At 39.4% G+C, this 27,486-nt stretch overlaps 1 protein-coding gene across 2 annotated transcripts in view; it reads left to right on the top strand.

Annotated features, from left to right (window-relative positions):
• AFDN (afadin, adherens junction formation factor) overlaps positions 1–27,486 on the top strand; it is an 86,944-nt gene that overhangs the window by 748 nt on the left and 58,710 nt on the right. For both annotated transcript variants that reach the window (XM_082217125.1, XM_082217126.1), the window contains exons 2-8: positions 17,683–17,878; positions 20,180–20,295; positions 21,273–21,433; positions 23,409–23,569; positions 23,810–23,967; positions 26,021–26,132; positions 27,044–27,211. In XM_082217125.1, the coding sequence (XP_082073251.1) occupies positions 17,683–17,878; positions 20,180–20,295; positions 21,273–21,433; positions 23,409–23,569; positions 23,810–23,967; positions 26,021–26,132; positions 27,044–27,211 (1,072 nt within the window). The remainder of the gene's footprint in view (positions 1–17,682; positions 17,879–20,179; positions 20,296–21,272; positions 21,434–23,408; positions 23,570–23,809; positions 23,968–26,020; positions 26,133–27,043; positions 27,212–27,486) is intronic.

The raw sequence follows: 27,486 nt of genomic DNA, 5'->3' as shown, positions 1-27,486 counted from the left end.
GCGCCCCCTAAAATCCCCTTTGGATGCGGGACAGGCAGGCAGGCCGGCCGGCCGACCGACCTGCACGGGCCCTCATTTGCTCTGGGCGACGAGATAAGCCTCCCGTACCTGCACCCGCCGTGTCTCCCTTCTTTTGTAAAGACAGTATCCCTCTCCCTGCCCCAATCTTTTTACACCCAGCGAGGAAGAGGCGCTGCTCTCGTTTTTCTCTTTGATATGAGCCCCCCCCCCCCATGTCTTGCAGCCCCTAGCCCGGCAAGGTACGGGACTCGCCCACCCCGCCCCCTCCAGGGCTTGGCTCAGCCTTTCTTTCTAGCGATTGCTAGTGTTTGCTGAACCCTCCCCGTCATCCTCACTATCACCGCTGGTCGTCGATTCCACCCCCCCCCCTAAAGTACTCCTTTGATTCGAAGTGGTCTCGCGGACTAGTGGCATTTATGGAAACAGGCTGCCCCTTTTGCCGTGCCCTGAAACATCGTGGCTTAGGAGGAAATGTCGCAGGGGATCGTTTGTTTGTTTCTCTGTGTGTGTTTGGCGGGGAAAACATTGGCGTGTATCGAATAAGAATAGGCTTGTTGTGTAGGCATCCGGGCTGAAATGGGAGGGAGGGTTATCAGGGAATTACTCTTAATTGAAAGGGATGGTGTGGTGTAGAGATCAAGACCTGGAAAAGAGATGTAATTATTATCATCTCACCGAAATAAAGGAGTGCAAAAATCGCCTACTTTATCCCAACCCGTTTTGGAAACCAACCTGTAAAAAAGTGTTGCATCTGTCCACAAATAATTTTCTTGAAATGAGCTGCTGAGCTTTAAAAGGGGAGGGGAGCTTTCCTTTCCTATGATATTAGCAGAATGGTTTTGAAAATGCTCATAAAACTAGTATTATGAGCAAGTTTCACAATTATGGGAACAAGTTCTACAGGAAAAACTTAGATTTCCTACTAAAACTTTTTTTAAATGAAAAAGATTGGATACTTTTTTAAAATTTAAAAAGTTAAAGCCACACCCCAATAGGTTGTTGTCAACATTCTTTTTGGCTGGTCAGTCTGTATGCTTGGGTTAAGTATGAAAGGTGGTGTGGGGGAAGTTTTGATAGGTAGATTGTTCTCTGCTGGCAAAACAAGACTGTGCTCTCTGCTTATTGGGTGGAGGCTGATCATGTGCCTGTTCCCAAGGAAAAGAAGGAAATTTACACTTGATTTTGGCTCCGGTTAGTCTTTAGTTGTTAACAAAAGCCCAGTGATGAATAATTGATTTATTTTCATTAGTGTTAAATAGTTAACATCTAGAGAGAATTATTTCAGATTTATTTTCAAAGATCCTGAACCCATTTTAGCTTTAAAGGAAATACCCTTATGTTCCCTTACACATTTGTGCAGTGTTTAAATTTACATTTTATGTAATAATAAGCCTTCCATGGTCTTCTGCTGAAACAAAAATGTATGTGATCTATCTCCATTTCAGAAAGTGTTAGCACTAATATAGTTGGAAGTGGCTTGTTATTAGAGTTCTTTTTATATCTGATCATTTGGCTCTCCTCATTTTATGACAGGTTAGAGTTGTGCAGTCACGTTGTTGATAGCTGCCAACATAGGAGCTTGAAGATCCAGTTGTCTTAGATTAGCTATTCAAATCTATTGTGATATTCCTGTTCAAATCTGTTTTAGATAATGGGACTGGTAGAACTAGAAAAATGACCTGTCAAATGGGCCAGGGCTCAGTCATTTGTAGACTTATTTTGATTCTTATCTTACTACACATAATGCTAAAATATCTATGCTTCTGACTGGAGCATTGAGACCTACATGTTCCTCTGATGGTTTCTTAGTCTAATTTCATTATTTATTATGGAGCTTGTTTTAAGCTTCATCTTTAATGCCTTTTTTATCAACCTTCCATGTTTGAATGAACACAACACACACACACACACACAATTCCAGGTGCAGCCAGAACTTTGTTGTGGTTGTTGGGTGTGCCATGAGATGACTTCTGGTGAACCTGACTGCCTTTGTGCCTGTTTGAACTATTTAAAAAAAGCTTTGCTTTGGCAATACAGAAATGTTTCTTGGGTGAGTGTGTCCAGTAAGGCTTCCACCTGAGCCATGTTGTGACTTTCTTCTCATTTCCTCCAAACTGCCATTTACACACAAGCCTTGCACTTCCTTCACAGTGGTTCCACTATCTCCTCCTGTCTGACTGTGGTGCAGGAGTGTCTCCACCACTGTGGCAACTGGACTGCTCATTGTGTACCCTCTCTACCTCCTTTCCACAGCTCTATTTTTTTTTATGCTCTACTACACTTTTATATGTTGTGGGTGGTATAACTGCCGGTCTGCTACGGGCAAACATCATGTATCCAGTTAATTGGGCATAAGTTGTGAAACTGGGCATGTTGTGAAAGCATAGTTTAGCTGAAATATCCCAGATAGGTGTTGGAAAGGTGTTTCAGAGAAGACTCCACAATTACGCTCACTGCTGAATTATTTTACAGAAACAACTAAGTTATAAACTGAAGTTGTAACAATTTAGTGATTCATACTGCATGCCACACTAAGGTGAATGGTGAATTGTTTACTTTGGTTGCACCTAAGAGGTCAATTTAAATTCTCCCCTCTCCCCCTACCCCCCAGTGCTGGAGGAAGCAACCATAGTCCCTGGATTTGTGTTATGTCCGAAACAGGAATTCACTCACAAGAAACAATGATATGTAGCCAAGGTTTGTTATTGGCGTACTGTTTGCAGTTTGTTGGCATGAAATAAATCATGATCCCAGGTATAGACATGGCATGAAGCCAGGGAATCATGCCCTGTTTTCTCTGTATACTAGTAAGAAGGAGTGAAAGAATATTCTTAGATGTCATTGCTGTAAATTATTAACTGTGATGTGCAATCCGGGGCAGTGCTCTTCAAGTTTTCAAAGTGTTTTACAAATATTACCTCAGTAGTTCTTACAACAGTCTGAAAAGCATAATTATCTGTATATTACATATGGACTGAGACTGAAAGTGGCTTCCCTAATGCCTCTTAGTAAGTTCACAGCTGATGTATGGTTTGATGCTACTAGGAAGTACATTTGACTCACAATAATGACTAGATAATGTAGCCAGATTCCTTTTATGGGAATCACTTCTGTAATATTTAGTTCATAAGGGCCCAAATTTTGCATTGCTTTTTATCCCATCTTTTCATGGACTTTCTTGTAAGAGTTATTCCTTGACTGGAAAATGAAGTGTGTTGATCTGTGTAAGTCAGGAGCAGAAAAATGACAATTCAAATTCAGAATAAGCAGGAGTCTTGCCCTCAGAAAACATGAGAGGCAAAATAAGTAGAATTCCTTGAACCCCAGTGAGTGTCATATGTTGCTGCAGTTTGCAACCTGCCCTGCCCTGCTTCTACAGTGGTACCTCGCAAGACGAATGCCTCGCAAGACGAAAAACAGGCAAGACCAAAGAGTTTTCCGTTTTTTGAGTCGTTCCACAAGACGAATTTCCCTATGGGCTTGCTTCGCAAGACGAAACGTCTTGCGAGTTCTTGCGAGTTTGTTTCCTTTTTCTTTTAGCCGCTAATAGCCGTGCTTCGCAAGATGAAAAAACCGCAAGACGAAGAGACTCGCGGAACGGATTAATTTCGTCTTGCGAGGCACCACTGTACTTTAGGGTTACGGACGCTTTAGGTTACATATGCTTCAGGTTACAGACTCCGCTAACCCAGAAATAGTACCTCAGGTTAAGAACTTTGCTTCAGGATGAGAACAGAAATCGTGCTCTGGCAGTGCGGCAGCAGCGGGAGGCCCCATTACCTAAAGTGCTGCTTCAGGTTAAGAACAGTTTCAGGTTAAGAACGGACCTCTGGAACGGATTAAGTACTTAACCCAAGGTACCACTGTACCTTTTTTCTTTGGCCAGTCTTTTTTCTACCCCTGAGTGATCCCAGCCAATCAGGAATAGTTTGGGAGTGTGATAATGTCATAACGTGAATGAGATCTGGACATGTAGTGATGTGCTTCCAGACCCAAAAAGGTTGTGGAGCCTGATATAAGCAAATAGTATATAACTGAATAAAGATGTCTTCTGGGAGAATGCTGTTGTGCTCAGGTCATGCTTGTGTGCTTCTTATGGGCATGTTGTTGGCCACTATGAGAACAGGATACTAGACAATATGGGCCTTTGGTCTGATCCAGCAAGACTCTTGTGTTCTTATGAAATGAATACAGTGGTGCCTCGCAAGACGAAATTAATTCGTTCCGCGAGTTTTGTCGTCTTGCGATTTTTTTCGTCTTGCGAAGCACGGTGTCGGGAAAGTTTTGGAAAAGCTTCAAAAATCACCAAAGTCTTTAAAAACTTCAAAAAAGGCTACCCCACCGCATTCTATGAGTTGCTCCTCGAAGTCAAGTCGCAACTGTATTAACGGTGTTAAGAAAAAGGAAACAAACTTGCAAGACGTTTCCGTCTTGCGAAGCAAGCCCATAGGGAAAATCGTCTTGCAAAGCAACTCGAAAAACCAAAAACCCTTTCGCCTAGCGAGTTTTTTGTCTTGCGAGGCATTCGTCTTGCGAGGTACCACTGTACTTCCTTTATATGCCATAGCCTATCATAATAGCCTGCCTTTCCCTTACTCTCATTTATTTTTCTGGAAAAATGTGCATGGTCAGTCAAGAAGAGAATGCTAGTAGTGCTATCTGATTGTGAGAATGGGGTCTATAGAATTTTCACCATTGTGTAACATTACATTTTTGATGTGGGTATGCTTGATCAAATAGTTCAAGCATATAAATTGAAAGTTTTTTGGGAGAGGGGAAATCACAAGTATATGGTTGCCTAAGGAGAAACAACTTTATTTCATAAATGTTATTCATTCGTTTGATAACATTTATGTACCACTTGATTGTAAAAAAATTCCACAAGGTGGTTCACAAAAAGAACAAAACAATAAAATTATTGATAAAAGCTGTTAAAACAACTATTTGAATCCTTCAAAAAAATAAAACTTGCAACAAACTAAATCACACCCTATAAGTTTCTTCTTGGAAGTATACTTTTCTCTCTGCTTTGTTTAGGTCTGGCTTCTCATTATTTGAAAGATTCTTCCAGGTGTGTTTGGTCATGTGGGCAGTGCAATTTATTTGTCCTTCACATAAAGGTTAATAGCAGTGGGGCTACTTTTTGTATGACCATGAAACTTGCACGTAAGTATTTTCAGGAGTTGTTGGGGACCTTTGTTTACTGGACACTTTTTTCACATTCCCAGAGCTATGTGTGTGATTTCACTTTGCTCTGAGCAGTGAAGCCATTGAGGAAAGCCCCTATGGTTCAAGCCAGGGCTGATTTAAGCATGTAACAGCCACAATCAGGAGGTTACAATTGCCCTAATTAGTTGCAGAACCCCAAGTCTTATCTAATGCAAGTTACCGGTATATTTATAAGTTAGCCATTAATCAAATCACCCCTTGTGAAGGAATGGTGTCAGCTGGTAAGCATACTCCACCATAATTGAACTCATTACTTTTTTTGCACATCTTGAAAAGTCCAAGCTCACCACTCTTTTATCAAGAGCAAGACCACCTTATTAGAATAAGGTTTGAGGAGTGAAATGCTCTTATGACTTGGCTTTTGCTGTGTGGCATAGCGTGTAATTGATGTCACTTGGGATTGTCTCAGAAACACTAGTACATAGGTAATGATACTCTGGTCCAAACCAGAGGAAAGGCTGTAGTTCCATGGTAGAACATCTGCTTTTTATGCAGAAGGCCACAGTTCCAGTCCCTGGCATCTCCAGGTACAGGTATGAGAGACCTCTTCAGGAAACCTTGGAGAGCTGCTGCCAGTCAGTGTAGGCAGTACTGAGCTATATGTACCAACAGTGATGTTTTATAAGGTGACTGCTTTTTATGTTGGATTTCGGGGAAAAGGCTTTTTTGAGAGTGAGGTAATATGATAGGTTTTTTCCTATAACTGAGGGTGCACCACATCCTCATTTATTTAGCTTTTTGGAACCATCCCTGGAGTCTTCTTTGTGCCATTCTTTCAAACAGTCTATACTGCAGGAGTTGGCTTTTCTCCCTCATCTTGGTTAGACCCCTTCCTTGCCTCCACATCCCCTACCCACATTCTTTGTTTCTGAAACATGTACAGTGGTACCTCGGGTTAAGAACTTAATTCATTCTTAATTCGTTCTTAATTCTTAATACTGTTCTTAACCCGAAACTGTTCTTAACCTGAAGCACCACTTTAGCTAATGGGGCCTCCCGCTGCTGCGGTGGCAAAATTTCTCTTCCAATCCTGAAGGAAAGTTCTTAACCCAAGGTACTATTTCTGGGTTAGCGGAGTCTGTAACCTGAAGCGTATGTAACCTGAAGCGTATGTAACCCGAGGTACCACTATACCTTGTTTTGCATCAGGAGTAGGCAGAACACTCACCAGTATCTTTCTAAAAGGGGGGGGGGATGTTTATTCTTGTGTTGCCACCCTTTGGACCTCTTGTGGGGCATCATGATGATCACAGGGTCTGGGTTGATGATCTTTATATGATTAGCACTAATTTTAAATATATTTTTATCTGTTGCACCTGAATTCTTTTATGTTTTAGCTATTTAATGTTCTTTTAAAAATATTGTAAGGTAGCCTGAGCAATTCAAATACATAGAAATAAATTGAAAGAATGGGGTATACATTCCATAAATAATAATAAAGTCATCTCTAAAAGTAAATACTTGAGATTGCCCATGACATTTGCATCATGTAAGTGCTATATCAAAGATTGAAAGAGGAATGCTTTTATTGTATTCCATATAATAAGCAGTACATGATAAAAAGAGCCTATCATTTAACAGTCTGATTATATGAATCTATGACCCGCTTTTGAATATTGCATATGAAATAAGAGGATGTATTGTATCCCTTGTTCTAGATCTAAAAGAGTGACTGTGACACAACAGTCCCATTTTCTTCTTTTGCCTCTTTCTATTGTGTCATTATATAGGCTCTTTGGCCAAAGAGATGGGCACAAGGCTGTTCTCACTAAAATTAATAAGAAGTTTTTGGAGAAACAGGTTGATTCCTGCACCCCTCTGACCTGGTTCACATACATTGATTTGCTGTTTACCTGCAGTAGCACAAGCTCATAGTTGTGCTGCTACACATTATGCCCAAGATAACATTTCAATGCAAATATTATTAGTAACTAAGAAGTAATAGTTTGGCTGATTACTCTTCCTGACAGTAAGAGCTGTTCGACAGTGGAATTTGCTGTCAAGGAGTGTGGTGGAGTCTCTTTCTTTGGAGGTCTTTAAGCAGAGGCTTGACAACCATATGTCAGGAGTGCTCTGATGGTGTTTCCTGCTTGGCAGGGGGTTGGACTCGATGGCCCTTGTGGTCTCTTCCAACTCTATGATTCTATGCCTTAGTGGTCTGTATTGCTTATATCACTCAGTTATTTCTAATATAGGGGATGGTACTTCAGCCTTTTAAACATGATTGGGGGGGTGAATATTGGGTTTTTTGTGTTATGTATATTGTGCTCTCATTTTGTTTTTTTTAATTTTGTGAACTGCCCTGTGATCTTCGTATGAATTAAAATAAGTAAGTTCTACTGAGTTTGGCGGGATTTATTCTCTGAAATGTCTGTGCAAGATTGCAATGTTAATCAAGTAATCATTTTAAATGTGAATATGAAAGAAATTGTAACTCCTCTGAAGTAAAAAAGCACATTTGTTATATTTTCAGATTGTGCATGCATGTTGTAGCAGTTGCCATAGGGGTGAATGCCTCTTTTAAGATGATGCTTGTCATTCATAGTGTTTATATGTAAGTCTAATAACAGCCTTTTAAAATAGACAGCAGATGTTTATACATTGGGACTCCCCTGCATATCAATCAGATGTTGCTGTTTTTTTAAACTAGGCTAATCTAACTGATTAAACACTGCATACAGGGATAATGTGTCATTCAGAGATTCAGATACTTATTCAGAAACTTCTACAATTGCCTGACAATTCTGAAATTATTGGGCAGAACAATCCTAATGGGGGGGGGGAGGGAAAACCTGTGGCCAAGCAACTGCCAAATCTGACTTCTAATTGCTGGGTGGATGGTGAGGGAGAGTGGATTAAGAGAAAATGAAGGCACCATCTCCAGGGCTGGCATATTTTCCCTCCTGTGTCAAGTGAATAGGAGCCCTCGGGTCCAAAGCCTCCCTAGATCTACTCTTGACGTAGCCTTTTAATCTTGAGGAGGTGGACCTCCCTCTCTCCCTGTGGACAGGTAGATTTGTAATATCCTGTGGCAGCTGCAAAGTGTCATAGGATTGTGTCCTGACTGATTTTAGTAATTATTCATTGAAAGGATCACACTTTGAAAATGTTTATGGAGTGATGCTAACTGATGCTTCTTTTTAAGTAAATTGGTAATTATGAAAACTAAGATATGTTTCAAGTTTTCTGAACCTATAAGGCTAGAGCTCGTGGTTAGAATAGTAAAAAATTTGGGCTTAGAAATAAAGGTGTTAAAAGATGTTAAAAAGAATCAGGGTGAGGATTGCACCCTGCGGCACTCCACACATTAAGGAGTGGCGCGACGATATCTCCTTCTCTAGCGTCACCCTCTGTTCCCGACCAGAGATAAAAGAGCACAGCCATTTACGGGCTATGCCCTGTATCCCCATCGTCAGCAAGGCTGTGGTCCAGAAGATCATGATTGACCATGTCAAAGGCTGCTGACAAATCTAAAAGAATCAGCAGTCACGTCCCGCCTCGATCCAGTTGTCTACTGAGATCATCTGTTAGGACAACCAGAGCCGTCTCGGATTGTGATTGAAATCTTGGCTGTATATTGTATTTATATCATAGCCTGTCCTGACACTAGATTTTAGAACACAAGTACTGTAACAGCAATGTGACCAAGACAAAAGGATCCCTCATGCTTCAGCACTGTGAAAATTCTTCAGCAGGTAGTAATCTATATCCTGCTCCACCTACCTGAGCTTCCTCCCACTTTGTTTTTTTCTCTTGCTGCTGCTAAGATGCATAAGAATCATCTTGAAAAATATACATTGGGTTTTTGTATTAGTTTATTCTGTCAATTAGAAAAAACTTTCACAATCCAGTCTAATATAAACATGTTAAATTTCAAATTTATTAACTAAAATCCATTGTCCTCCTGTTAAACAGGAATAAGGCAGCTTTCTATGTAAAAGAATAAACAAAATATCTGACTTCAGGATCAAACAAAGGTGATTTATTAGTTCAAGGATGTGTTGTGAACTTTCTAGTGGAACCAGGGGCTGCACGTCATCAAAGGTATTAAATAAGATCCAAGATATGTCATTTTGGATCTCATTAGGGTCATCTGCTGACACCCTGCCCCCGGTAATCTTTTATTCCTATTGTATGGCATCCAACTACAATGGTACCTCGGGTTACATGCGCTTCAGGTTACATACGCTTCAGGTTACAGACTCCGCTAACCCAGAAATATTACCTCGGATTAAGAACTTTGCTTCAGGATGAGAACAGAAATCATGCAGCGGCAGCAGGAGGCCCCATTAGCTAAATTGGTCTTCAGGTTAAGAACCATTTCAGGTTAAGAACAGACCCCCAGAACGAATTAAGTTCTTAACCCGAGGAACCACTGTACCTGAGTTCTGTAGTATGTTGATTTCTCAAATTATAAATAAATATGGGTTAGTCACAGTATAGTCTTATTGACATTTTCAGTTAGTAAATGATCTTACTGCAGGGGTAGGGAACTTGTTCCAGCTCAGGGGCAAACTTCTTGGGGCACCTGCCAAAGCAAAAATGGGTGAAGCAACAAATAACAGTTTCTAAATCTTTGTGCAGTAGGCTACTTTCTCTCCGTCTCTATTAGAGGTCAAAAGGATAAGTGTGGGCCAGCTTCAAAGAACAGTACTGGGAGAAACAGTTTACTTTGAATGGAAACTACTTTCCCAGCAATTAGACTAAAAATGTGTTTTAGCTTTTTCAATCCTTTTTTGTCTTTTTGCAGGGTGGGGGCGTGGTCTTCAACAAGAGTGCTGCTGGGACAGGAAGGGTTGGACAGTTCTGGATCTAGCCCTTAGATTCAAAATGGTATCCCACCCCCCACCCCCGTTCTTATGCATTAATATTTTCTTGTGGCAAAATGCATCATAGCTGTTACCTTAATATTTTTGTTGAATATTTATGAAAGAAGAAAAACTTTTGAGAAAGCAGTTTTGTCCTGAATAACTTAATAGTTAGCTTCTCATTTGGGTTGATAATTTCAAAGTTTGGATTCTGTTTTGCCACAATAAACTGGCTTAGCAAATTCCCTATAAAAGGTGGCTACTGTGGTCTCTGATCCGAAGGAAAACATAGGTTCATTGAGTGTTATCTGTTTTAAATCTGAGCAGCTGTTTTGATTGTATTATAAAAGGAAGTAAGATGATGACTCATACAACCCAGAGAGGTGTTGTAAAAAATAGTTTCTGGTTTGGCCTGTGTAACTGAAGGTGGGGTAGGAAGCTGTGTAATGAAGTAATAACTTTGAGACTGGTATGCTGTGATGCTGTAGAGATCTAGAGAATTGAGAGACTGATGTGTTGGAGATGGTGTTAACTGGTTTTCATTATGATAATTTTAAGATTTCTTATCAGTAAAACATTTTATGAGTAATGCTCAAATAAACTCTCTCCCTGATTCTTGAGATTGAAAGTTTAACGTTTGCTACTTTTTGATTCATTGGTACCTCCTCTTCCAAAATAAATTGAAGTGTTGTCAATAGCATGCTGAGGATATCCATTCCATCTGAATAAGGAGAGGCAGTGCAGATGCTGAATCAGTGTTAGGAGACAGTATTGCATTGTTGTCATTGGCATCTTTGACCTGGCTTAAGGTGCTCATGATGACGTATAAAACCCTACATGATTTAAGTCACCAATACCTGAAAAAAACACCTCCTTCCCCTGTGCGTGCTTGCTTGCCTTGCCTGCCTGTTAAAATCTGTAGAGGAGGCACTCTTCGTCCCCACCCCCCATTGCAGAGGTGTGGAGGAAGGTTTTCTCTTTTAAAACCTCTATACCATTTTCAAGGGCAGCCCCTCATAGAATATATTACTGTAGTCTAGATTATCCTTCCTATTCTTGGTTCAGGCCTGGATATAGGACTGAATCAGCCTTTGTTGCCCTAATTTCTTGATTGAGGGTGGGACATGGGGAATGTTACTGTTCTTGATTTTTCTGTGGCTTTTGATACCATTTACCATTGCATCTTCCTGGACCCACTCTGAGATTGCTATTGGAGACACTGTATTGTAGTGGTTGTGATCCTCTCTGTAGGGGCAAGTCTAGAGAGTAGCATTGGGAGAGTGCTTATTGCTTATTGGCCACTGAAGCCATGTTGACTTTAAGTGACAGATACGGCTCATGCAGTACCCACAAGCTACACACCTGCTTATTTAGGGGAATGCAACATTATCTAGATCAGGCTGTTCCTTCAAATCCCAGAGAAAAAGTTGAGTATCACCATTGTACTGACAACACATCACCCCAGGTTCTCTGATAACCCCTCCTGGTGGCTTCATATAGGTGTTAAAAAGTATGGGAGACAAAATCAAACTCTGTGGGACAACACATGTGTTCCTATGGGACATCATATGAACAGGTCATTATATGAACAGGATGCAACTTTAAATGTGCAGTAGTTGAAGTTTTTTTTTAAAAAAAAATTCCTGGGCTTCAGTAGGTTAGAAAGAATCACTCTCAGCCAGGATTTAATCTTGTATGTGTCCAATAGTAAATAAACTTTCATAATCCTTATGAGCATTCTGTGGTTTTGTGGCCTGCCTTTGTATACCACTACACTTGAATTAATGGTTGAATAACCTGTTACATTCAGTAGATAGTTGTATTGCTACTCCATGGAATTGCAGACATGTTATAGAACAATAGACTTCAGTTCAAGGCTGTAGAAATAAATCTGTTGCAAGCTTCAAAACGATGCTATTTGTTCTGCTTCAGCCTTCTGGTCTGGAGTGAAAACAGGTATAAGAGAGGTTTGTGTGATTGGCCATCAAGAAGTGGCAGGGAAAGGGAAAGGAAGGGAGGCTCTCCCCACTTCAGCAATTATGGGCAGATTTGGCCTTTGGCTTTCAGTCAGAATACCCTGACCTAGTGATCTGAAAATGAGATTGAAATTCTTGCACTGCATATTATTAGAATGGATGAAACATATTTAAGATGACCTGCATTATTACTGATATGTCATGGTATTTCTGCCTGTGGAATGTGGTATGGTAGAATGCTGTTCATTCAAATTTTATTTAAGGCAACGTGCTGATTCATCTGAGGCAAGTGACAGCATTTCCTTCTGAGTATGTACCGGAGCTGACCAGAGTTGCCACACAAGTTTTCTTGTCATACACAGGATATGCATATATATTTATTCAGAGAAGTGTTGGTGAAAGGGTGTTGAGAGAAAGTGGCTTTTTCACCTCCTTATCCCTTTCTGAACCCCTAAAATAAGATGGGCTATATCACAACAGGAGAAAGGGGGAGATGGTCAAAATTTGGGCAGAAACACCTTCCATTGAACATGCCATGATGGTATTAATTATATGTGACATAATTAGGTGAATCCCAACATGCTAGCCACAGTCATGAAGAAGTATTTCCTTGAGAAAATCTGATTTTGGTTCATTAGAACATTAAAAATCATCCATGCAAAATGTGACAAGTTTGTTAGCTTGTACAACTGAATTACTGTCTAAGCAATAAAGCGCTCAGAGTGGTTTATGTATGTAATTCTCTCTGTACAGTAATATACTTGATTGCTTTTCTTTTTAGTTTTATTTATTTAAAACTTGCTGCCTTTCAGTTTAAATATTTCTCAGGCTAACTTATAAAATAGAAATTAAACAAATATAACAAGATTAAATAGCGAACTATGAACTCTCAAAATACCATTACAGCAGTGAATTTTTAAAGTTTTATTGTGGTGGTTTGCTTGTTTTTTGCAAGCCGCAATACAAATGGAACATGTTGTAGCCTGCAAATAATAAGCAAACAAAGCAGTATAGTAAGCATGAATATAAATATACAAAGGTGTGTTGATTTGTTCAAGCTCTGTCAAATAATCAGCGTGCATAAGAAGTTGACTTTGAATTCATGGGCTTTACAAGCACAATCCTGTTGTCATTCCCTCTGGGATCAATGTTCAGGTTGTGAGCGCAGTGTCTTGTGTAACCAACTTGACATAAAGAAAGGTGGATCAAAAGACAGTTGGGCACGGTGGGCTCTTGTTTCTCTTCTTCTTGACCAGGGTTTCCCCAACTTTGGTCTCCAGCTGTTTTTGGACTACAACTCGCATCATCCCTAGCTAGCATGACCAGTGGTCAGGGATGATTGGAATTGTAATTCAAAAACAGCTGGACACTCAAGTTTCGGAAACCCCGCTCTAGAAAAACCACAAACTGTAACCAATATTTGTTTTGTGGTTTGCAGCTCATAGTTTGTTTGGAGAAGACAATGCACAAACCTGGGTTTGGATAACATGCTTGGCCAAACCATGGCTTAGCTTGCAGCAGTGTAGGAGGAGGTCTGGGCCAGGAATGCAACAGCTGCAGTCTCCTCTCTGGGATCCCTTACTGTCATATCAAGCTGTTTCTTTCTTGCTCTTTTATGTAATCAGATGGCAGGAATGTGTGCTCAAAGCAAACATGGATAAGCTTAGATTCTTATGATCCTTAACACATTTGTAGAATTTTCATAACAACCAAAGCACTGAATATATTATTAGTTTATGGAATATTTCATTGACACTATTTCTCAACAATACAGTGGATGCTCGGGTTGCGAACGTGATCCTTTCGGGATGCACATTCGACACCTGCAGCATTCGCAACCCACAGTGGTGCGTCTGCGCAGGCACGGGTTGCGATTCAGCACTTCTACGCATGTGCAACCGCCGAAACCCAGAAGTAACCTGTTCTGGTAGCATATATTTTGTCATTGTTACTCTTGTGTTCTGTTGGGCATAATATTAACATATGTTATTGTTTGATAGCATCTAGAAGGTGATGTTTCTGTTTTCTTCTTGCTAGCATTTAGTAGGGGTAAAAGCTGGTCCAGTAATAAAATGGGAGATTAGACAACTTTATTGAAGATAAAGCTATCAGTGACTACTAGGCACAAATGGGAGAGGAATGCTGCCTTCATGTTCTGCATTTGAGCTTCCCATGTGCATTTGGTTGGTCGCCGAGAGCAGAGAGCAAAAGGGTGTTAGAGAAGAGTCTTTTTTATGATCTTCCATGGCTCTTCTTTATGTCTATCTACCCAATCTAAAAAGCCAGTTTCCAACGTTTCGTGGCACTCTACCAAAAAATAGAATTCAGAATAGTGCTGTCTAAATAGAAACAGGCATTATGATAAAGCATTGTATTTAGGACTGGAAAAATTTGTGATTAGAGCCCCTTCTTCCCAACACTGGGTACTCAGCCTTCATTGACAGAGATTCCACAGGGGGATCTTTCTGCAGAGGGCCTGAGTAGCCTTTACAATATGCAGAAGTTCTTTGTCTGTTCATGCAACTTAGCTATTGAAACAACAGGCATTTTGGGTAGTTCTTAAGACATTCAAATTGGAACCTTTGCTCATAACTCTGCATTGTATATATAAACATAAAACTTTATAACAGTGCTTCAGACAGTTCCTAATGCCAATGGAGAAAATAGAGCCATAATTTATATGGAACTCCCTGCCACAGGAGGTTAGGTTATCTCCTCCTTTGCTGGTGTTCATTCAACTAGAAAGTTCTTTTATAAAAAGCTTTTGACTTTTGTGGTTTTAGGGGGTTTTATAGTCTGGCTCTCTTGTGTTCAGTTCTTGGATTTTTTGTGGTGGTGGAGGTTTTTTAAAATGAAATATCATTGCTATGTTGTTGGTGTATTGCTTTAGCTGTTTTGGGCATCTCTACTCAGAGAGGAAATGTGAGTTATAAATTATAAATGTTCAGCTTTTGCCACACCTTTTCTGTTGTGGAATGCTCTCCCCTGAGAGTCCTATGTGCCTAGATCTATTCTTGCCTTTTAAAAAGTAGATGAAGACTAGGGCAGAGAGCCAATGAGTCTTCCTGCATTTGCGTATCTGAATTTGGTTTAGTGAATTGCAGGGAGAGAGATCAAGAGAAAGTATGTGCTTAGTTTCTGAAGAGCTGCTCACATGCCACAACCTTTTCTCTCTGGCCCATGAAAAAATGTTGGCATTCATAACTTGGATGGGGTGGTGAGGACTTGTGGGAGGGACTGCTGTTAGTATTGCACTGTAAAACAGCACAGTGTAAATCAGGGGTAGACAACCTAAGGCCCGTGGGCCAGATGCGGCCCAGTCGCCTTCTCAATCCCGCCCACGGACGGTCCGGGAATCAGCGTGTTTTTACATGAGTAGAATGTGTCCTTTTATTTAAAATGCATCTCTGGATTATTTGTGGGGCATAGGAATTAGTTCATCCCCCCCAAAAAAAAAAATGGTTTGAGGGACGATGGACCCCGGCCCATGGCTGGAAAAGGTTGCTGACCCCTGGTGTAAATGATGATTTCTCTTTTTATTCCTGGAAGTATGTGGGGTATGTGGTGAGCAAATGGGGTAAGTTATGGGGTGAGCATATCACATGAGCAAATAGGAAGGTGGGGATCATTTATTGATTATTATTTTTGCAAGGCTAACCAGTCTGTTTTTACATACAATTTATGAGTGGCTCCCATATTTATTTATTTATTTATTTATTTATTTATTTATTTATTTAGTTCTCACTTTGACCCAGGAGTTCTCAGGAGGACTTCTGCCCCCTCCCTTCTTCCGTGCTCCTTCCCCTGGCTAGGGCACTACTCCTCGGTGGAAGGGGGCATATATTTGAGTGTATGTCTTCTTGCTTAGCTGCTGAGTTAGCACTTATGCATTAGTTTTGTACTGTGGAGAAAATGTGAAGGTTTCCAGTGTACCCTAGCAAGTAAGACCTAGAGATTTCTGTCATGGCTTTCAGTACGTTACTTGTTGCTTAGTGTTTGGATGTTCACAAGATGCTTGTGGATTTAAGTAGGATATCATTATCCTAGTTACGATAAACATTCCTGTGAAACAATGAAAGTCCTATGTTGTGCATGTATATGAACTATCTTGCATTCCCTTTATCAGATAATTCCCTAGAATTTCACATGGCAACTACTTCGATAACTTGAATTTAGGGCTCTAAAGGTTAAAGCTAGTGCTTTGAATTGAGCCCAGAAGTGGACTGGGAGCCAGTGCAGATGATGAAGCACTGGTGTAATGGGATGGTATTTATCGATCATGCTCAAATAATGTGGCCATCTTAGTTTGGACCAACTGAAGAGATTCTGGACTGTTTTCAGAGGCAGACCCACACATTATAGTAATCGAACTGAGAGGTTACAAGAACTGGGTGAACTCCAACAAGCCTTTATTTGTCCATGTAGGGTCACAGTTGTTACATCAGCCCAAGTTGATAAATGCATAGTGCATTAATGTAAGAATGCAGCTATTACAGATCATGTACCTTGGTTGTCTGAAGAAGATAGACTGCTTTGTGAGGGTAATGCTCCTTTAAGAGATGAGCTAGAAAGAACCACTTGAAATATACTAGAAGTGAAGGGATGTTGCCAGTAGCAGTCCGAGTGTGTGAGAGAACTAAGATGGACTGATATTGTGCTAAAGCATGTAAAAAGTTTCTAGCATTGCGGAATAATGCAGGGATCTATTTTCATAACTACATTTTTTTTGGTGGACATTCTAAATATTTTAGGATACATAATTTTGAAAATATAAAAAATAACCCTACTGCATTTGCCTGAGGTTTTTTCTCCTTTCTGTACTTACTCATGGTTTATGAAGCTTAGGATGATCATAATACAGTTAACCAGTTGTAATCAAACCTGAAGCAGTGGTGCAGTTAATACACTGTGTTTAAACACCAGTCTATAAAGTCTAAATATACCTTGTGTATTGTTTTCAAATAATTCAGATTTCATTCTTGAAATTTTATAGCACGGACCCCAGTTTATTCTCTCTTGGCGGGTATGGGGGCGGATTCCATAAGTGGGAATCATCACCAAGAAGGCCCTTTCTCTGGTTGACACCACCTCATGTCCCGTGGGGAAACCTGAAAAAAGAGCCTCTGATGAAAATCTCAAGGAAAAGGCATATATATATGGCAGAAGACGTAATTTGGAACTATTATGATACAGATCATCCAATTGTGGAATCTTAATGTGATGCATTCACCATGATAAATGTTGTTTTAGGATCAGTAAACATGCTGTTCATGAAAAGTGCTAAAATTTAAAACATTGCAGTAGTCAAGTTTCAAATGCAGCTCACTTGGAGTTATTTGTTTAAACTGTTTCTGATACAGAACTAAGCATATTTAAAATCAAAGCACTCCAGTTTATATAGGTGTATTGGTATGAAGAAGAGTTATTTGCTATGGCAGTTACCTGCTATTTCCAGTTGTAGGGAAAGTAAACATAAGAGACTGTTTCCTCCACTCATACACTTTTTTTCTTGGAGTGTGTTGAATATGTAATAATAACTTGGTGTATTAGAGAGGCAAAATCATTGATAAATGTATAGAAATAAATTATTAAATAAGAAAGCAAGTGAATTGACAAAATGTCATTGATTCTATTTTATTTCATTACAGGATCTGGAATTCCATGGAGTTATGAGATTTTATTTTCAAGACAAAGCAGCTGGGAATTTTGCAACAAAATGTATCCGTGTGTCTAGCACTGCTACAACTCAGGATGTGATAGAAACACTTGCGGAGAAATTTCGGCCGGATATGCGGATGTTATCATCCCCTAAATACTCACTTTATGAAGTGCACGTGAGTGGAGGTTAGTGTATTAAGTTTGAGACTACTCAAAACTTAAAACTGTATCTATATTAATTGCAGAGAGCGAGGGAGTAAAATTTGGCTTAGAAGATTAAGTAATTTCCAATCACTGCTTGGCAGTTACATTGCTTGGCAGTTTCCCTTGGCAGTTACATTGATTAGAGACAACAAAATTGTCAGTTAAAATGACATATTGAAAACTTTGCAAAATAAAAACATAACCAAGACACACACTCACAAATTACAATATAAAAAAATTCAGATTCAAAATGTAAGACCTCAAGATGTGGCCTCAGAAAAAAGTCTCCCAATGCCTTAATGAAGAGGAAGATCTTGCATTGGTTTTTGAAGAAGAAGAAGAAGAAGAAGAAGAGTTTGGATTTGATATCCCGCCTTTCACTCCCCTTCAGGAGTCTCAAAGCGGCTAACATTCTCCTTTCCCTTCCTCCCCCAAGGCTTGGAGACTTGTTCTGAGATTTGTTTTTTAAAGAAGCATGTCCACCATGCTGGGTTTACAGTAGTGTAGAATGATTTTTCATTAACTGATGCCAGCTATTAGTCCACACAGTAATGATAATATGAATTATGGTATTCTCAATGATTGATTGATTAATTAATAGAATGCTTTTGAACATAGGTTGTAAATTTCAGCTGGCTCAGAATGTGGTACCTCACCTCTTAAAGAGAGTTGGTATTAAGCAATATACACAACTACTTTCTTTCATTTGCACTGGCTACTGATTTCTTTCTAGGGCCCTGCTTGCTAGAAACAACGTGTAATCTTAATATAATCATGCAGGAAAACGGTTTCTACAGAAAGCTCAGAATTGCACATCTGACCAGAATAACCAATCATTGTCTTAGAAACAAAAGTAGAATGATTGTTAAGCCAAACTCTGAAATAGTCCTTAATGCTCTCTTCCATTGACATCTTTTTCTTCAGGCTGTAATATACCAAGCAGTACATGTACATATAGCGTACAGACATTGCTTTTCATAATTATTTTAAAGTATTTTACTCATTTGTGTATTTCTATTTTGGAAATTATACAAATTTTCTAGAAAAGAAAAACTGAAGTTTTTCTTCAGGCTTCATGTCAGGGTTAACATTGTATACCAGGAACTTCATTAGGTTTTCTAGGACTGCTTGTAATAAGTGTTTTTTGTGTGCATATCTGCTTTTCTGTGGGTTCTGTTTATTCTTGACTGGTTGGAATTGTTAAGTGTCTACTGTTTCAGCTTTTAAGAAGTAACCTTCACATAAAATGCTTTGGGCTTCTGTCTTGTTAGTACTGTTTTTATTTTATTTTTATAATCTGTTAGATGTTGATGTCTGGATATCTGGAGTTTGGTATCATCACTGTGTTTATGACACTCCATTTTCTTTCATTCTTGACTGGTTTAGGAATGTGAATATTGACTATGAACTAGTTTGTGTTTTGATTTGGTAGTGGATTGGATATGTCTTGGTAAACTCAAGCTGAATTGAGAGTCAGCATGGTCTAGGGAAAGTGCTATTTTGTTTTATTGGTTTTAAAAGCTGTTTCAGGCTTACAAATTTATCTTAATCTCTTACCATAAAATTTTAATCCACATTCCCCATTTCTTATAGAGATGTTCAAAAGGGTCTTACAAAATCTAACAGAACTTCCAGAATTTAAAAAAGTTATATTACATGTTCTTGAATTTAAATTGGATATCTCCTAAATATGTTTTTGTAACTATATCTTGAGAGGCTACTTCTTAGCAGAAGGATGACTTTAAAAATGAAGTAATGGCTAACCTGTCAGTTTCTAGCTTTGGCTGTGTGAGCAATATTTATCTGAAATGGTAGTGAGGAAATGGCTTTAATAACTGTGTTGTTTAAAAAAATAAAAAATAGGAGCCGTAGAGGAGCCCCTCCTTTCACTTATGGAAGGAACTTTGAAATGAATAACTATTAGTATCATCTGAGTAGCCTGGTGGCACAGCTTGCCAGTGGTTCATATTCTGCTCTGATTTTAAAACAGGGCAGCTAACCAGGTATCCTCCAAATGTTATGGACTGCAATTCCCATCAGCTCTAGCCAGCATGACCAATGAGTAGGAATGATGGGAGCTGACATCCACAACATCTGGAGGGTACCATGTCAATTACCACTGCTTTGAAAGATCTGATAGGGTCTTCTGCTTTAGAAGTGCAATAAATTAAATCATGAATTAAATCTTGTTGTTTGGCTAATAAGTTAACAGTCAATGTACTGCAATTGTTGATCTTGAAATAGTAAGTAACCACTAGTTATGTTTTATTTCATATTTTGAAGAAGAAAGAAGATTGGATATAGACGAGAAACCTTTAGTTGTACAATTAAATTGGAACAAAGATGATCGAGAAGGAAGATTTGTACTCAAGAATGAAAATGATGCACTTCCTCCAAAGGTAAAAGAAAGCAATATTACTGTATATTTTTGACACTACTGTAAATGCATTTGAGTTTTCATAAATTACCTTTGGGCTTGCAACAACAAATCTGGCAATGTATTATGGGTACATATGACAGAGTTTTGGATAATCCTCCATTATATTCACATTCTACAGCCTATTAGTGTGTGTCATCAGACAGTCTGCTCTGATTTATTGTCACTGCTGGGCAGCCAGCAGGGATCACAACTCTGCTAGCTACTGACTTGACTGATGAGGCTAGGCAGTTGATTGTGAAATGGTTCTCGGGTATCTTCCATAGTCAACAAAGTAAGTTAAAATATCATAGTATTGCTCACAGTCAATGAATTTTCAACTGACACTTGCTGAGGTGGCTAGTTGGTCAGATTACTCCAGAGGTCCTGGTTGATGCAAGTGATTTTACCCTTAAAATTCTGTGCAAAGAAATTACAGTGAGCCACCATCAGTTCTGCGTATTGCTTTGGGCCAAGCTGTAAAAGAACCATGCTACGTGGAAAGGCTCTGCTTGACAGCACACTGAGGCTGCAATGGAGGCAGCTAAGTATGTCTTTTTTGCTGCTTTCACTGCCACTCAGTAGGCTTGATACTGAGCATTCAGCATTCCCTCCTCTTGCATTGAAGCTTGTTTTATTGCATTAAGTTCTGGTGTACACCAAGGAGCCAAACTGGTGCTATCAAGCAGATAGAGTGCTCAGGGACACACATCAACAGCCTGAGCTATTTGCATATTCCACACTTCAGTCGGGGCTTCAATGGGAACACCAGTCATATCAGCCAGAAGATCACCCAGGCTGCCAGGAGACCAATTGGATCCATTGCCTCCAAGGACAGACTATCCTAATACATCGCCTGACTCGGCATCATGTTTCAAATAGGATGAAATAAGTTTTTATTTGGAAATTAATGTGGTCAGAGTTGCAGTAGATCATAATACTAAACACTGTTTGTTTCAGAAGGCTCAAAGCAATGGCCCTGAAAAACAAGAGAAAGAAGGAGTGATTCAGAACTTCAAACGGACTTTATCAAAAAAAGAAAAGAAGGAAAAAAAGAGGCGGGATAAAGAAGCATCACGGCAAGCTTTAGATGGTGATGGGCTGTTTCATGGGGATGATATGTGAGTATCAGTGCATCAAATAGTACAATGTCTAATCTGTACATAGATGAATACGTTAACTTGGGGAGACAAGTCTCTTAAAATATATAGTTTTTGTATTGTACTTCCTTCATGGTTGGTGTATACAAGTTTTCATTCAATGCTGTCACATAACTTAAGGTTTATAAATTGCATCAAAAGGTAGTTTACATAATCAGAGTGAATGAGTTAACTATTCTTTTCCACAGCTAGTGTGTGAGGGAAATGCAGATTGGCAGGCTAATGTGACCATCAATGCTTTTTTTTAAAAATGCGGCCAAACTACACATTGTATTAGACATGCACAGGTAAACAATCAGGCTGGTCACTTCTGTTTTGGGGGAATGCAGGCATAGGGTCCCAATCCAGAATGTGTTCCTGATCCTGGCAGTGCTTTTTACTGTAGACACCAGTAAAAGCAAAAGCAGTCAAGAGAAAGTGATTTTCAGTAGAAACTGGTGTGGACTCCCAATCCAGACCAGACCACCACACCAGGATAAGCTTGCTTGTTTCACTACATATGAATGGGCCTGAATAACACAGTTTTCAGATTCTCGGGAATGTCTCTTTTCATTTTGACAAAATTCCTTTATCTGGTTCTGTAAATTGCCCTTTGAATGTATGTATTTCATCTGGTCAAATATGACTTCTCCCAAATGGGGACATGCAGTTTAGTGTTACTTTTCTTCTGTTTAAAGCTTATAGTTACAGCAACAAAGAGAAGATGATTCTATGTAGGTTCCTTTTTCGAGGTAGTATATGTATATTTGTGTGTGTGCACGTGCACAGGCAAAAATGGAATTTGGGACACTATGGGAAATCCATCTCAAGCTTTCTGAAGGAGGTTGGGAATATTAAATCTCCTTGCTTATAATCAGCAGAGACTTTTTTCCTCTGTAGATGACAGATGCCTAATACTGTAAGCATGTCATCAATCCTCTGCTGGATAGAAATAGCCCTTTTGTTCATGGAAGTCTTAAGTTTGGCTCTACCCCAACATGTAGATGTTTACTTCAGGGTATAGAATTGTTGAAGGTTGTGTTTTATGTATGTTTTATGTTTCTTGTTTTGTACCTTTTAAGGGATATGCACTTGTATGCTTCAAGAGCAGGTTCATTGTTTAGGGTTGCCCCTGGATCCATCTTTGTTACTGGAGGCTTAGTTAGCCTTGGTAACTAGGAGTACCTTTTAGCAGCTACAGCTGGTATACCAACTATAGCTGTTTTGGGATAGGAAAAGCCTGACCACAGTGATTCATGTATGGGTCACCTCAAGACTCAATTATTGCAGGTCACTCTGTAGAGTAGGCATGACAAACTCCGGCCCTCCAGATATTTGGGACTACAATTCCCATCATCCCTAGCTAATGGGACCAGTAGTCAGGGATGATGGGAATTGTAGTCCCAAACATCTGGAGGGCCGGAGTTTGCCTATGCCTGCTGTAGAGCAAGTTGCAAGCCTGTTCTGGAAGCACCAGCTTGTGCAAACAAACTGTAGCTAGACTTTTGGTTCAAACTGACCATATTCTGCTAGGTCAAATCAAGGCTCTTGTTTTAATTTACATGTTTTAACAGCTTGGATCTGGGGAACCTTAAGGAGTGCCTGACTCCCTATATCCCTGACCAGTCACTGCGGTCTCAAGGGGATCATTGTTAATGGTCCCCCTTGGCTTGTATCCACAAGAAGTGTACATTCAGTCTTGTGGGCCCAACTCTGTGGAACTCCCTCCTAGCTGAGATTAGAGAAACTACCCTCCCATTTTTGTTGAACTTGCAGCTCCTAGTAAAGACCTTTTTATTTTAGCAGTCATTTTAAGTATGTTAGATTTAACTGAATAATATTTATTGTACAGTAAGGTTATAAGGATACAGCCTATCTTAGACTATGGTGTTAGGCGGTATAAAAATTGCTGAAATAAATAAGCTATTTCATTATTACCTTAAATTACTCTTGGCAGTGAGAATTCTCGCCTTGCCGCAGAGGTCTACAAAGATATGCCTGAGACCAGTTTCACACGAACAATATCTAATCCAGAGGTGGTAATGAAACGACGGAGACAGCAAAAGCTAGAAAAGAGAATGCAAGAGTTCCGGAGCTCTGATGGCAGACCAGATTCAGGTGGTAATTTAGAGTAAATCAATAATATTCATTGGATGGGTGGAACTTACAGAATGTGCGCTGGCTTCCATTAGTCTTCCTGGGGACACTTCAGGGGCTTTTGAAGTATAAATACGCAAATACCTAAGTTCCTTCTTTTTGCTGTTTTAGTGGATACTGAAAATCAGTTCAAGTGCTTAGGTTGTGTGACTTACATTTCATTATATTTTTAATTTAAGTTACAAATTATGTATTTTTCAGGTGGTACATTGAGGATTTATGCAGACAGTTTGAAACCAAATATACCATACAAGACAATCCTGCTATCTACCACAGATACAGCAGACTTTGCAGTTATTGAAGCACTGGAGAAGTATGGTCTCGAAAAGGAAAACCCCAAGGACTACTGTATTGCTCGTGTGAGTAAATTGATTAAAGAAAATAGTTCTTGGAAAAAATCCTGCTGCTTGGGTTTTTAAAATGATGATGTTCTGGTGGGGAGATTCCCCACTCAGCTTATTTATAATTTATTGTCTGTATCAACATAAGTTGGTTCCTCAGGCTCTTCAGATCTTAGGGTTGGTATGGTTGGGCTGTAATCTTAGTTCTAGCGTCATATAACTTTATTATCCTGTCCAGTGATTTTATCTGCTGGGTTCTTGGCTAACTTGGTTGTCATCTTGCCCTGAAGAAAGTAGCAGAAATTAGTGAAGGCTAACAGTGCTGAATAGTATTTGCCATCTGTTTTTAAAGCAAACTAAGGTTTTGACTAAAAGGCCTCAAGTTCCAATCAGATGCCACCACAGCCTCAGACAGCTGTTATTGTTAGCACATGCTGACATTGAGCTGTAGTACCATGAGCAAAAGTGGTATAGTCTTGTTGACTGGCATGGATAGACATCTCTGTGGGCTTTATTTTGACGGTTGATTAAAGTTGTTGTTACCTAACTCATTGCAGTAGGGGCAAAAGCTAAAATGGGTCATCAAGAGGAACTCTTGTTACAATCTCAGACAATTCTAAGATTGAATCCTTGAAGTACCTTACATACTATGAACATAATTTATCAGACTTCTGAAAACATAGTACAAAAATTCCTGAGTATGGATTGACTTTTTTCACCACATCATTGGCAGATATGTCTTTAAAGGTTTGTGTATGTAGCCAATTATTTTTCACTGTCAGTGCCATTTTCTCTAAAGTTTCTGGTTTTCCCATCTAGTAGATGCCCTGAATTGTAGTAGTACGCTTCTCTCTGTTAAAAGTTGCAAGGGCTGTTTCATTCCTATAAGAAGCCTGAATTTAGGCCTGTAGGCACTGGAGCTAGGGTTTTCCTTGATATCGATATCAACTATGGCAGGAAAGAGGAAGGTTTGCTGTCTAGCAGCATTCTGAATTGTTGCCTTTACTAAGTGAAGGTGGAAGGAAGATAGGGTGCCTATCGTGTAGCAGAAAGAAGATGCACAGGTAAAAGCTAATTTCACTGTAACCCTGAGTAACCTGAAGTGAGGTGACTGGTGTTAGGGTCTTCTGTATTGTGGTCACTTGGGTGCTGACTCGGATGCTTGTTTCCTTTCCGTGCTAGTTAGTAAAATCTTTTTATTTATGGTTTGATTTATTATTTGGTAGTAGAATTCATATACCGTATATCTAGCCAAATCTTAGATTTGTGGAAGCATATTATTGTATTTGTGTACATCTTTTTCTTGCATGTTGAAGCAGAAGTCATAATATAAAGTTATTTGTGTCATTCCTAAATTGTCAGCCATGGTCTCCCCCACAGCTTCTTGATCATGATACACAACTTGGCAGGTATTTCAGAGTTTAATCTTGTTTAAATGTAAACATGAAACCATGGTTTTCTGTTCTGTGAATGTCTCACAGCAAGCCTGGGCATTTAGTCCTTCTTTCTTGTGATAGGGAGGAAGGCATTGAGAGCTTTTGCATTTGAATAAGTGACCCTTCCCCATTACATCTGAATTTGGCAAACTATGATTAGTTAACATCAGATTATGGTTTCATAATCCTGGTTTGTTAACTAGTCACATTTATAACAGATTGCAGTTGATCAAATTAAGATGCAATGGGGAATGGTGATTGGTTAAAAAATGAAAACTTTCCATCTTCTGTTGTACAAAGGATCATGGGAGCCCAAGGTTTCTGCAGTATTGTTCCTACAACAGAAAAACAATGATTTCTCATTATGGCTGAACAGGCCCACTGTGATACTACTTTGTAATATCAAAGTAATACAATTTGAAAGGATGCATTCTTACTACCTTTTGGTTGAGCAGTGGGCACAGGTAATATAATAATAATAATAAATAATAATAAATATGACATGGTGTACTTTGTACCAACAGAATTATGTACTGCTTACGTTTGGAGAAAGGAAAGGAGAGGGTGGTTTGGCCTTTGAGTGTTTATCCTTGGGTAACTGCTCTGTTAAAACTCATAGTTTATCTTTTCTGTAGGTCATGCTTCCTCCTGGTGCTCAACATTCTGATGATAAAGGTGCTAAAGAATCTATTCTTGATGATGATGAGTGCCCACTTCAGATATTCAGGGAATGGCCAAGTGACAAAGGTAATTTTAGTTGTTCATAATATGTAATAAAACCCAATGGTCACATACTGGCAAGGCACTGTGAGCAAGCCAGGAGGAGGAGTGGGTTATTAACCTTAAAGCTAAAACTTGTGCACTTTGTTTCTCCCCTTGGACATGGATGCGTCCCTGTTGTCTGATCCTGTTATGGTTTGCCTCAGTGTCTGAATGATCAGGCTATTGTTTGTATGATCTTGTTAATCAGGATTTGAAACAATTGTTTGTTGACAGGCAGTCATCATGCATGAGGGGAGAAAGGAGTCATGAGTCCAAGGCTCCTCCAGGTATATTCATGAAGCACCAAACAATGGCTGATGGAAAGTCATAAAACTTGGCTTACATTGCAGAAGTTAATTGCTTCCACTTTGCTCCTTTCTGCTCACCTGGGAGGAAAAAAACCATGATCTCTGGCTTAGCATGACATTTGAACCAGGAGTTCATGGTTTGTTTTGCTCCAACAATCCATTGTTTGTACCCAAGGCTTTGTATCCAGTAGTGTTGCTCAGTGAATGGTGAGGCTTCAGTCAGCAGGATGCAAAGGAAAGCAGGTCCCCCCCCCCCCCCGTGATCCTCTCTCCTGCCCCTGGCCTGCAAAGACTTGTTATTGGCTTACTGATTGTGGTTTGTTTAGAATGAAAAAGGCTATCCATTTGAATATAAAATATGATCTAATGTACTCTAGAGCACTGGATTCTGGAGAACAGTAATAAATTATGTTGAATAAAAAATATTACAGTTCTTTAATCCTCATATTTAATCCTAATTTTCAATTTGATAATTACTGTTTAGGAGAGCACAGTCAAATCAGTATAGTTAATAATGTACAATTTAATATGAATTTTATTTATTTAAACCTTGAGGACAGGATGTGATGTTTGTGGTTTTGTGTTTAGGGATACTGGTCTTTCAGTTGAAAAGGCGACCACCTGATTATGTTCCAAAGAAGTTGAAGAAACAATTTGATGGAAAGCCATTAAAGGGGAAGGAAAGAGTTGACGGGTCTGGTTATGGCTCTTCCCTTCCTCCAGAGAAGCTACCTTATCTGGTTGAACTAAGTCCCGGTAAGAATTTCTTTTACAATAATGTTCATCCATTTTTTGAATCAGGTGCTTTTAGGTCAACCCTGATGGACTCTAATACTTTAGAGTTCACTATCCTCCATTTATTGTGCTTTATAGAATACAATTGGTAGGGATGGGTTATTTTGATTGCAGTTTCCAACGAAGTTTTAAGATTTCTGGATCTTTAGTCAAAAGTAATTTAGGATAAGTTGGATAAAGCAACTTCATCAGATAGTTTCTGAAGCAAGAAGAGGCTTTGTTTGATAAAGTCATCC

Source organism: Podarcis vaucheri (genome assembly GCF_965113315.1).
Source record: "Podarcis vaucheri genome assembly, chromosome: 3".
NCBI classification, from domain to species: domain Eukaryota; kingdom Metazoa; phylum Chordata; class Lepidosauria; order Squamata; family Lacertidae; genus Podarcis; species Podarcis vaucheri.
Note: the sequence above shows the minus strand (reverse complement) of the source record. Positions and strands in the feature narration are given on the sequence as shown.